General features: G+C 41.0%; 2 protein-coding genes across 3 annotated transcripts in view; both read right to left on the reverse strand.

The window, feature by feature from the left end:
- Window positions 1-881: 881 nt before the first annotated feature.
- Window positions 882-1,318, reverse strand: LOC129555146 (synaptojanin-2-binding protein). Its single transcript, XM_055424302.2, is given in 3 exon segments — window positions 882-959; window positions 961-1,167; window positions 1,169-1,318. Coding segments are annotated over 3 exon segments (435 nt in total).
- A 6,680-nt stretch (window positions 1,319-7,998) lies between these two features.
- The window catches only part of ERLIN1 (ER lipid raft associated 1), a 38,585-nt gene continuing 34,029 nt past the window's right edge, over window positions 7,999-12,554 (reverse strand). For both annotated transcript variants that reach the window (XM_055424889.2, XM_055424891.2), the window contains 2 exons: window positions 11,676-11,755; window positions 7,999-10,236 (listed from right to left, as the gene is read on the reverse strand). In XM_055424889.2, coding sequence (XP_055280864.1) covers window positions 10,015-10,236; window positions 11,676-11,755 — 302 coding nt within the window. In that variant the 3' untranslated portion in view covers window positions 7,999-10,014. The remainder of the gene's footprint in view (window positions 10,237-11,675; window positions 11,756-12,554) is intronic.

Consider the following 12,554-nt stretch of genomic DNA (forward strand, 5'->3'; position numbering starts at 1 on the left):
TAAAAAGTATAACCCTTGAAATTTGCAAATCACTATATTGTATGCTTGTAATGTATAGTATTATATGCAACTATACTTCAATAATTTTTTAAAAGCTAACCAAATTTTTAAATTGCTATCTATAATGATTGTTTTTTAAAAGTGTTAAACTAACTTTATATTCCTAGGATCCTAGGATGGACATCTCTTCTTTCTCATGATGTAGTATTTTCTGAATTTGATTTGCCATTACTTTGCTATGGATTTTTGTACTTATGTACATGTAGAATATTGGTTTGCAATTTTCTTCTCTGTGTTTGTCTGGTTTTAACATCAGATTTATGATCGCTAGATAAAGTAAGTTGGCAAATGTTCCATTTTTTCAATAAATGAGTTTTTAAAGTTTTAATTAATAGATTCATGTTATTTTTCCTAAAAAGTTTGATAAAATACTACAGTGAAACAATCTGGTGCTTTCCTTGTGGGAAATTTTTTTTAAGAGAAAAACCCTTTTTCCCTCTTATTACAGCTGGCCTTTGATGCATGCCAGGTAAGAAAGAAAGGAATCCTGCAGGGTGATGGGAAGACTGGACCTTTCCCATTTTTGAGGTTGTAGCTGAATTAGCAGCAGCAGCTGAATTTTACTGGCAGTCCTAGTAAAATATATCTCTCTTTTCTAGGCAAGTTCTTCTTTCAGGTTTCCTTCAAACAATGCCTTTACTCTCCCATAAGAATATGAGGATTCAGAGATTTTGAATAGCAAGATTCTCGTTGGGTAGCAGTCTCTTTAAATCATGAGCTGGCTATGTAGAGGGAAAGTTATGGAAGACTGGCAGGAGAGGAGGGTGAGAGAAAGAAATGTATCCTCTTTGGGAGCACTGGAAAAAGCAAGTTTTTCAAAGTTATTGCTGGCATCTCGTGAAAGCCCGGGTTGCTACCATGGTGAGGGCAGACAAAGGCACCAGCACCACAGTTAATGGTGATACCACTCGGCTCCCCTTCACTCTGAGATCCTATGGGACCATTCTGCACCTGTAACCTGTGCTGCACGCTCAGGGACGCGGCATAGCCTGCATTATGAAAAGGGTCTACGGCATCCTGGTGCAGCAGATTCTTTAGGTCTTGGCTGTTGACCGAGCAGATCTCATCACTCTCCTGGAGCCACCCATCCAGGGCCACAGCCCTGTTTGTTCTCTTTGATGAGGCTGACGAAGATGCCACTGTCATTGGAGACATACTGCTGATCTGTCCCACCAACGATGTTGAAGCCCAGGCCTGATGGTCCCCTAGTGAGATTGATCTCTTCCTCAGTAACCAAGTAATCCACTCTTCTATTCATAGCGAGGACTGGCACAGGTGAAGGTGAGAATCACTCCCAGCAGCGGCCACAACACCGCACTTTCTTTAGGTTTCATCAGCCCCTGAACCAGTCAAGGGCCTTGTGGGAAAATTTTTGTTAATATATTGAATTTTTTTAAAAGTTCTAGAAATGGATAATGGTGATGACTGTATAAAGTTGTGATTGTGCTTAATGCCACTGACCTGTACATTTAAAAATGTTAAAATGGTATACTTTATGTGTATTTTACCATAATAAAGAAAATGATTACTTAGTTGGTATTTGATAAACGTTATTTGTACTTGCATTTAACATAATTAATGCTTTTGCTGATTTGAGATAAATCTTACTATTTATTAATAGCAATGTCTCAGAATCTAGACATTATTTTATGGTAAATTTGTTATAATAAATCTTTTTCAAAATCTAAAAAAATCTACTGTGGTTTCCTACTATTTATTATAGAAAACATTCAGTTCAGTTCAGTTCAGTCGCTCAGTCGTGTCCAACTCTTTGCAACCCCATGAATCACAGCACGCCAGGCCTCCCTGTCCATCACCAACTCCCGGAGTTCACTCAAACTCATGTCCATCGAGCTGGTGATGCCATCCAGCCATCTCATTCTCTGTCGTCCCCGTCTCCTCCCTCCCCCAATCCCTCAGAAAAGCATCAGACTCTTTTCCAGTGAGTCAACTCGTCGCATGAGGTGGCCAAAGTAATATTAGAACCATTTTATTCATTGCAAGTAATTCCCAAAAGCCAGCCCTAATCCAAACAGACAGGAATTAGGATTCCTTTCTTGATGGGGAAGTGGTGGTGGTCACACTACAGAAGAGAATGAGGGGTGAAAGATATGGTTGTGATTCACGCTGGGAAATGCAATCTGCCCTCAACAAGCAGGTGGAAGAGGGAAGTATCATCTTTGCACTGATGCAGGAAAACCTGAAGAAAAGAAGTGGGAGCCAAGTTAGCATTAAAACTCATTAAATTGTTTCAACTTCACTAGTTTTCACTCAATACAGAACTCTCTGTATTTTTTCATAGCTGACTATTTGTTTCCATTAAACATTATTAGGCTACATTTGTATATGCATTAGATGTGGGGCTACTAAGCTGGGATGGAGCCACAGCCAGTGATAGGCTTGGGCGTGAAGAACCTAGGTAGAGGTAATTAGCTTGAGGTATGAAGTCGCTCAGTCCTGTCCAACTCTGTGTAACCCCCCATGGACTATACAGTCCATGGAATTCTCCAGACTAGAATACTGGAGTGGGTAGCTATTCCCTTCTCCAGGGGATCTGCCCAACTCAGGGATTGAACCCAGGTCTCCTGCACTGCAGGTGGATTCTTTACCAGCTGAGGCACCAGGGAAGCCCATATACATATATGTATACATATACATGGGCTTCCCTGGTGGCTCAAATAGTAAAAGAATCTGCCTACAATGCGGGAAACTCGGGTTTGATCCTTGAGTTGGGAAGATCCCCTGGAGAAGGGAACAGCTACCCACCCCAGTATTCTTGCCTGGGAATTCCATGGACAGAGGAGCGTGGCGGGCGATAGTCGATGGGGTTGCAAAGAGTCAGACACAACTGAGCAACTAACACTTTCATATACATTGCTGTAGTCCTTCCAGCACCTTCTGTGAAATCAGCGTCCACTGAGGCTTATCCTGAGTTGCTTGCAAACATTTGTTTGCAAACACTCCACAATGAGGTCCATTATGGACTTTGAAATGCTTGAAAACGTTGTACTGGTAAACATGTTCAGAAAGGGCAGTTTTCAAGTTACCTAATCAATTTCCCCGCTTAAAAACCTTAAAAGGTGCTTTTTTTTAATTTGTGGATTTTTAATAGACCTTTCATTACTAAGATTTTGTTTCTAGAGCAGTTTTATAGCAAAACTGTGCAAAAGATACAGAGTTCTCATATACTCCCTGCCTCTATTAAAGTCCTGAACCAGACTGGTATATTTGCATGTGTATGTCCAGTAATTCCAGCACAATTTGTTGAAAAGACTATTTTTTCTCCATTGCATTGCCTTTATTCTGTGACAAAGCCTGGCTGACCGTATTTATGTGGGTCTATTTCTGGACTCCCTCTTTTCTGTCCCACTAATCTACTTGTCTCTATTTTTTTTTTTGCCAACAACACAGTCTTGATTACTGTAGTTTTATAAGTCTTGAAATTAGGTCATGGGCTCCAACTTGGTTCTTCACTATTACACTATCTATTCTACTTCTCCATATATGCTTTAGAATCATTGTCAATATTCATAAAAGAACCTGTTGGGATTATAACTGAGACAATCGAATCTATAAATCAAGTTAGGAAGAAGTAACACGTTGACAATATTGTCTTCCTATCCACGAACATGGAATATCCTCATCTATGTCAACTCTTCATTGATTTATCGAAGTTCTGTAGTTTTCCTTATATAGATCTTGCAGATACATATTTTGTTAGATTTATACCTATTTCGTAGTTTGGGGTGCTAATATAAATGTTATTGTGCTTTTAAATTTCAAATCCTGAAATGTTTTGCTTGGAAGGTTTATAACCTTCGGAAATATCACTGATATGTAACAAGGCTCAGAAGGCCCACCACATTGCTCTTGACGCCTGCCTTACCAGTCTCACTTTTTGGTGCTCCTACTCTTGCTAATGTTACACCTGTATCAAACTTTGGTCTATTCAGAAGGTTCTTGAACTGAGATCTTCACATTATAAGGCTTCACATGTGAGCATTTTAAAAAATAACAGCTTTATTGAGATGTAAGTCACATACATGCAGAGTACATCATGAGGAACGCTGGGCTGGAAGAAGCACAAGCTGGAATCAAGATTGCTGGGAGAAATATCAATAACCTCAGATATGCAGATGACACCACCCTTATGGCAGAAAGTGAAGAGGAACTCAAAAGCCTCTTGATGAAAGTGAAAGAGGAGAGTGAAAAGGTTGGTTTGAAGCTCAACATTCAGAAAACAAAGATCATGGCATCTGGTCCCATCACTTCATGGGAAATAGATGGAAAAACAGTGGAAACAGTGTCAGACTTTGTTTTTTGGGGCTCCAAAATCACTGCAGATGCTGATTGCAGCCATGAAATTAAAAGACGCTTGCTCCTTGGAAGGAAAGTTATGACCAACCTTGATAGTATATTAAAAAGCAGAGACATTACTTTGCCAACAAAGGTCCGTCTAGTCAAGGCAATGGTTTTTCCTGTGGTCATGTATGGATGTGAGAGTTGGACTGTGAAGAAGGCTGATCGCCGAAGAATCGATGCTTTTGAACTGTGGTGTTGGAGAAGACTCTTGAGAGTCCCTTATACTGCAAGGAGATCCAACCAGTCCATTCTAAAGGAGATCAATCCTGGGTGTTCACTGGAAGGACTGATGCTAAAGCTGAAACTGCAATACTTTGGCCACCTCATGCGACGAGTTGACTCACTGGAAAAGACTGATGCTGGGAAAGGTTGGGGGCGGGAGAAGGGGACGACGGAGAATGAGATGGCTGGATGGCATCACTGACTCTGTGGACATGAGTTTGAGTGTACTCCGGGAGTTGGTGATGGACAGGGAGGCCTGGCGTGCTGTGATTCATGGGGTCGCGGAGAGTCGGACACGACTGAGCGACTGAACTGAACTGAAGTCACATACAATTCACTCTTTTAAAGCACACAGTTCACTTTGTGTGGGCATGTTTTGATTCTTCTGGGTAGGTACCTAGAAGTGGAATTGCTGGGCCATATGGTTAATTCTGTTTATCATTTTGAGGAACTGTCAAAACATATTGCAAAATAACTACCAGTTTACATTACTGCTAGTAATACATGAGGTCTCCAATTTCTCCACATCCTTGCCAATACTTGTTATTGTCTTTTTGTTAGTTACTGTAATGGGTATAAAGTGCTATCTCATTATGGTTTTGATCGACATTTCCCTAATGACTAATGATGTTAAACATCTTTCATGTTCATTTTAGCCATTTGAATATCTTCTCTGAAGAAATGTCTAGAGATCCTTCGCCCAATAAAAATTTTTGTTTTTGTTAAAAATTTTTGTTATTCCCTGATCTTTAACTGGCTAGCTACACTTTCTCATTCTTTATCTCCTCCTCCTTTTTTATACTCCTAGTACTACATTTCTCCCATTTATATAAACTTATAGTTGGAACTGATTAAAATCTACCTTTCCATGAGTCTGTTGATTCTAAGAGAACAAAGATTATATGCTTTATTCACTACTGTTTTGTTCATTGTTGGTCTAATACTTAACACATTTAGTTTTCCTGGCACATATCAGGCACTCAAGCATTTGTTGTATTTTATTTGAAGTTTACATTGTTTCTCCTGTTGTGTCAGGAGGGTTGCTGTCTCCATTGAAAAGGTTTTAGGGGTCACCTCCCCTCTGACCTCTGAGAGGAGGGTCACCTCCTCTCTTCCATTGGTTGAGGGTTATCCCTCAGGATATTAATTCTTGTGCATATCTGAGTTACATGCAGAATGGCTGCAACTTCCAAAGTGTAGGAGGAACTCTGCAGTAAAAAACATGGTAACTGCATGCATGGCACTGTTGAAGCTTGGGGACCCAGGGAATTGAATTTTAAAATAGCATCTGATGCTCCTATTACCTGGAACACATTTCACCATCATCATCCTTCTCTTCAGTTGGCTGGCTGCCTCCTGTGTATCCTTAAAACATTTGGCTCAGATCTGACATTGCCTCCTAGAAACCACCAGTCTGTATTGACCCTCACCTTGCATCCAGTGACCAGCCTGCTATGGTACTTACCACACTATTACAACTTGCCTATTAATTTGCTGAAATCACCCTGATCGCCACTATAACAAAATACCAAAAACTGGTGGCTTAAACAAACAACATTCATTTCTTACAGTTCTGGATACAGGGAAGTTCCAAAACCAAAGTGGTAGCAGATCTGCTGTCTGATGAGAGCTCTCTTCCTGCCTTGCAGATGCCCCAGCAAGACATCTTTCTCATGTCTCTTCCTATAGGAGTACTAATTCATAAACAGAGTATCACCCTTTACAACTTAATTACCTTTCAAAGGTCCCACCTCCAAACACCATCACATGGGGCATTAGAACTTCAACATGACTTTTAGGGGGACACATTCAGCCCATGGCAGATGGAAAATAGAAAAATGGATAGGAGATACTAGGAAAAAAAGATGAAAGGCACTAATTCCAAAGAAATATGGTTAGGAAAATAAGAAAAATGTCATCCTGAGTTATAGAATAATGGGCATTTGGGGGATGAATTAACAATAAACTAACTTTAAATGCTTACACAGAGACAACAGACCAGAGGAAAGCTGAGAAGCTGGCCCAGATTGCTGAGATGTTCCTGGAGGGCTGTGGTTGAGGTTAAAATCCAGCAATCGCTTAGGTCACTGATGCTGAAGACATAATTGCATCTGAGTTTTCTGATACACCTGTATCAGCACTGTGCTCTCTGTCCATCACAGGAACTTACAGTCTACTTAGAGAGAGAAACATACATTGACTCCAAAAGGCTGGGTGAAGTAGTGCATCCCAACAAACAGCACTGAAAATCACTATTCCAAGAGCATAAACAGATCTTGCTCAACCTGACAAGCTCCGTAAGGACATGTCAACAAGTTGGAACATTATGTAATTTTCCATCAATGAAAACTAAGTCCTGACATGGACACTCTAGCCTAACTTCTGTGTCCTTTTCTCCCCCACTACTCATTCATCTGCCTTTCACACTCATCCTTTTGTTCTTTCCATCAATGTAACAGACCAACTCATATGTGCCAAGCACTGTGCAAGGTTATAGCAACAGATATTATCCCAGGGAAGAGCATGGCCACAAGTCTCTGCACCCAGAGAGCTAAACATTTGTGAGAACAGATAATGCAAGGTTATGCAGTTTTGAAAACAGGGCAATGTGGGGTCTGACCTGAGCAGGCAGTTTCAGGAGCTCTCTCTGAAAAAGTGAAGATTCTATAGGAGTTAGCAAGGTTACAGCTGTTAAGGGAGAAAAAGCAGACCGGGTGGATGGAATAATACATGCAAAGGGACAGAAGGTACATTTAAGCACCTGGGCTGGAGAGCTCAGTAGGAGCAAATCCCAAAGAACCTTGCGTGAAAACATTTGGGGCTTAATCCCAAGGCAAGGAGAAGCCACACATCTCATTCACAAAATTCCTTCCCCACAGGAAGAGGAAGAAATCACTTATATCTAAATCACTTCATTCTAAGACTTACCAAAAGCCTACAGGATAATCAATTTGAATTAAATTTCCCTGGTTTGCAGCCACAGATGTGGGATAGTATGGGGTGGAGCCCATAGTTACGATGCACAGTCTGTCTTTCCTCCACCTCAGGATAATGCCCCTCCTCTGTCCGTCCCTGAGGGGCATGATGCTCCGTCCTCCCCCTTCCCTTCTCTGCTGCTGGCTGCATCCCACAAAGAATCAGAACATCCCTTGTTAAATTCCACAAGTCAGCAAAGAATGGACACCCGGCTTTCAAAATTCTTACATGAGGTTTCTGGGAAGAGTGTAAGAGGAGTGTCCACAGTAAGATAAACTAATAAATAAACTGGCTCCTGAGCTGAAACAGGCAGGACAGCTTGAGGAGCAAGATAAGCAACAGAGAAGAATGGAGACACATGGGAAAAACACAAATCACTGATAGTAAAATAATTTTATTTAGTGTCTTTTTTTAAAAAGGTAGCATTTCACATATAAATTTAGTCTTCAAGATTACCAAAAGGAACATCCCTGAAGGGGGGACAGACTGAGAGGTCCAGTGAGCACAGGGAAGCACACTCCATGGAGAGTTTAAACAAAAGTCCTTTCTCAAAAACTTCACAGTGCTACTTCCCTGTTCCTCAACATATCCACCACTTTGGGGCAACAGCTTTTAGCTCACAGGAATAGGAAACATCTCTAGGAATGAAAGCACAAACGTCAATGATCCAGACTTCCCACAACAATCATTATTTATATGCAGCAACATATATGACAGTTTATTATATAGTTCCAAAGACCTTTTAAAGAGGGCTAGAGAACGCAAAATTCATTCATAAGGAGAATGTATATAATTAAATGAGCAAAAACAAAAATCCTTTCTGTATTACGAATGCCTTTATAGGATAAGGCCTAGGGAAAAGACCCTGAATCTGGGATTCCTTTCCCATATTAAGTGTTTGGCACAACCCACAGGCTGTCATGAGACTGATAGTTAGCTTAAAGGTTTCTGGAAGTGGTCCCATGAATTTTCTGTCTGGCTTGAATGTAGCGTACATAAAAGGTGTCTTAAAACTGCATAAACTCTGGCCTAATTACAGGGCATACTGATTCAGGAAACTTAATCTTAAGATAAAAGAGGTCCAGATGAAATAGATCTCCCATAGCCACAGGCTAACTCTTACCAGCCTCCCATGGAAATTTAAATCCACTGGCTGCCCAGGAAGTCACTGGAATAATCCTGATCTCCTAGGTGAGGTAAAAGCTGGGGAACAACTTTGATTTTAGCTTCTCTGGGCCAGGAGGGACGGAGACAAAGATGACCAAGGATGCTTTCTAGGTTACTCCTTGTTCCACTCTATGTGGACTCCTGAACAATTTCAGAAGGAGAATCTGTGGGCTAGTAACCATGGCAGCCCCAGGATTTGATCTTTAGGCAGAGGTACTGGGGCAAATGAAAGCACCCCAAATCCAGTTTTAAAAATAAAAACTTCCTGCAATTATGATACAATACTGTGCAGTGAACAGCTAGGAACTGGATACTCTTTGTATTTCTGGTTAAAGTCTTTGTTCCACTCTTGGTCAGAGCTGAGAGGTGACACAGAAGGAGTTGTCTGTGGCTAAAAACCAGGCACCTTGTCACATATGGCCTGAGGCAGTGACACAGACATCCATCACCTAATGGAGGAGAATGCATGTCCCCCACAGCTTTGGTTCAAAGCAAAGGTTTCATCTCACCCCAAACTTCAAACCAAGCTCTATCTCTGAGCTTACTAAAGCAATAAACTAATGATTAGGAATCTCTCTGAAGAACCTCTCTGATTGGGTGGCATGGTGCACGTCCCAGCAGGCCACCATCTTGACTACAGGAAATCAAACAGGTGAGAATCTTATCAAGTAAATGGTTGTTCAAGTGGAAGATCATTTCCTGAAGAACTTCTGTGGACTAGATGCTAATCACAGGGATGAATGCCAGGACTGGACCCCAAAGAGAGAGCCTGGGTCCTGAAGCAATCAGTCTTCATTACACTTAACCACATTCTGGCCATCTTCTCTCTGGCCTCCAATCTCTTGAATTGCTGAACACACATTTCCCCAGGGACCATTGTAAACATTATTCAATAGATCTCAGCTTAGAAAAACACAGCTTATTATATATCTAGTGTTTAACATTCCAGTGCAGGCAGTATCTTAGCATCAGACTTTCTCTCATTCATGAGTACCAGTTTAGAAAGGAACACACTCAGGATAGTTGATAAAATTGCGGCTAAAAAGACCATCTGGGTGCAGACAGCTACTTCTATCCTGCAATCAGCTGATAAACCAGGACGACCACAGGAGAGGCAGAACAGACAGAGCATGAGTTCTCTGTAAATCTGAAGAGTTGTATAACCATTGTTCCCACTTAACCCCTTGGGCCACATCTTGATACTGGAGAACATTTCCATCTGTTGCATCAACTTGTATTCTCCTTGTTTTGGATGGGGCTCTCTCCAGAGGGTTCAAGAGCCTCCTTAGAGGGGAGAGAACCTTTTCTTCCAGTCCTATCATCTGAATATTTCAAAGCACAAGAGGAGTCCACGAACATGCTAGGGATGCTGTTGCCGAAGTAGATTTTACTGTTAGAAGCAATGGCCTGGTACCTTTTGAGCTCCAGATATTCCGGGGTCAATTTGTGCTGTGAGAGGCAAACAAGAGCACAGGCATCAGGACACGTTGGTGCAATATTCATCTCTCTCTTTCCTAACACAGATTTTCCCGACTGCTCTCCTGAATATCACTCCTCAACTCTGAATCATTACCAATGACCTTCTCTCATTTTGAAGTGTGGCTGTCACATTAACAGCATTTTTCACAATGACATAAACTACTGCCCCTTTCAGCCTAAGGCTGACCTCAATGACAAAGTCTTGATACTTGTGTCTGGCCAGCTCTTCCCAAGACAGATTTGGATCACTGGTTTGGAAAGTGAAATTTCTCATCTTGCCTTCATCATGACCAAATTCTATTCTGTTTCTATAGAGCTGCATCCTCCAATCCAATATATTTATTTCTAAATTTATATGGATTTCAAAGTACTAACAACTCTGTTCTGACAACCTATCATATCTTAAAATTTCTTCTGAATAGAGATTATGTTGTTCCTTTCTAAAGAGAAAAAGTTAAAGCCCTGTCTATACTTTAAATCTTGATTCTAACCCTTCAAACTGCATCATATACTTTAGCAACCTCCTCAACTTTTTCTGTGTTCCACTCTATTGTATAATTAATACTTTATAAACCTTGGTCATAGTCTTTCCTTCTCAGAATACTACGGGTTCTAGCTGACTTTTAATTAAATAAATCCTACTAACAGGTTTGTACTCTCTAGATCTAAACTCTCCCCAGTCTGTATACAAAAATTGTTTACCCATACATTACTCAACCTCCTTTCTCAAGGTACATATACGAAATTCCTCGTGACTATAGCATTTTTTAAATCCAACAAACAAGCATTACTCGATTAGGGGTATTTGGAAATACGTGTGTGTGTGTGTTCTCTGTATGTGTATTGTTAAAATAATTGGTGACCAAAACTGAGAGTTTAGTAGGAAAGGGCCAGCAAAGCAAAATATACCATAATGTATAAGATAAGTCTTCAATAATGAAAAAGTATCTCACCCCAAAATGCTAAGAATTTCTGTCTGATGAGAAACGCTGCTTTGAACAAGCTCAGCATCTACCCACCAGGGCTATCTTACCCAGGAGGCAACTTTAAATGAACTTTACTCCTCTCCTGTCTCTCTTGTCATTTCAGGAGAAGACCTTTAACTTTCCTGATTACTGAGGTCTTATGCAGCAGTACAAATGAATGAATTTATGGCACTTAATCTGGGTTTACATATCCGTTTGCCTTTTTCCTAGTTCCTCACTTTTATAAGGAACCATACAAAGTTCTCTACTCACAGAATGCGCATCATATGCCTTTGGAAGTGAATGGCTGATTCTAGAAGGTGTGATGGTAACCATCCTTTCTTGACACTGGAGAAAATCAACTCTATCATGTTAGAACTCCCCACAAGGGAAAGGAAATACCCAAACTCTATTACTAGGACAGTGGCACAGAGAGCCAGTCACCTTGTTTGAGGTGGCGTATTTGTGTGCGGCATAATACTCAGCATCTGCTTTCGCCTTCTCTCGGGCCAGGAATGCAGCATCTAGTAAGCAAAACAGTCAGGGTGTTTAAAACAGAGCAAAGGTGCAACCCATTTCCTCAGCTCTGGGCAAAAGTTCAGACTCTACCTGAAGTAGAAGCCCATTTATCCACTGCCTGATATTACAATCATTTACTTTACTTCCAAGGCATGTAACAGTGTTGCTACTGCTGCTAAGTCACTTCAGTCGTGTCCAACTCTGTGTGACCCCATAGACAGCAGCCCACCAGGCTCCCCCGTTCCTGGGATTCTCCAGGCAAGAACACTGGAGTGGGTTGCCATTTCCTTCTCCAGGAAGTGTTAGCAGTTTTCAAATCCCAGTCCCCAGACAGCTCCTTCTCAAAGCGGGGGGATACTCTTTACAATGTCAAGTTAAATAACTCAGTTCATCTGAACTCATTTCATTTTCCAACTGAAGCTGCTCCTTCTTTCCACCACCCCTCATTACTCAAAGCCTCATATCCCACCCAGGCTCTAGACGTTAACTAAGTAAGTTCAGACATGAGCACCTGGCTCTATTTATTGCACTGTCTCCATCCCCTTCAAACTGGATCCAGAATCATTAATGCAGAATGACAGGAAGCAGCATCATATAAGCAAAAGAGGCTAAATAGAAGAACACAGACTTCCCACTATGTGTAATCAACAGTTTGGAAGATAAAAACTGGGGCTTCTTTTTTCCCCAACTAATTGTCTGGTTATTTTTTTGGCTGACAGGCAGAAAAGAAACTGATTACTTTGCCTGAGAACAAATAAGTCATAATTTAAGGATGGAAAATAAAAGGTTGAGTTTAACATAGTT

Source organism: Moschus berezovskii, chromosome 12, assembly GCF_049115385.1.
Source record: "Moschus berezovskii isolate FMDL1 chromosome 12, NW_MosBer_1.0, whole genome shotgun sequence".
NCBI lineage: Eukaryota > Metazoa > Chordata > Mammalia > Artiodactyla > Moschidae > Moschus > Moschus berezovskii.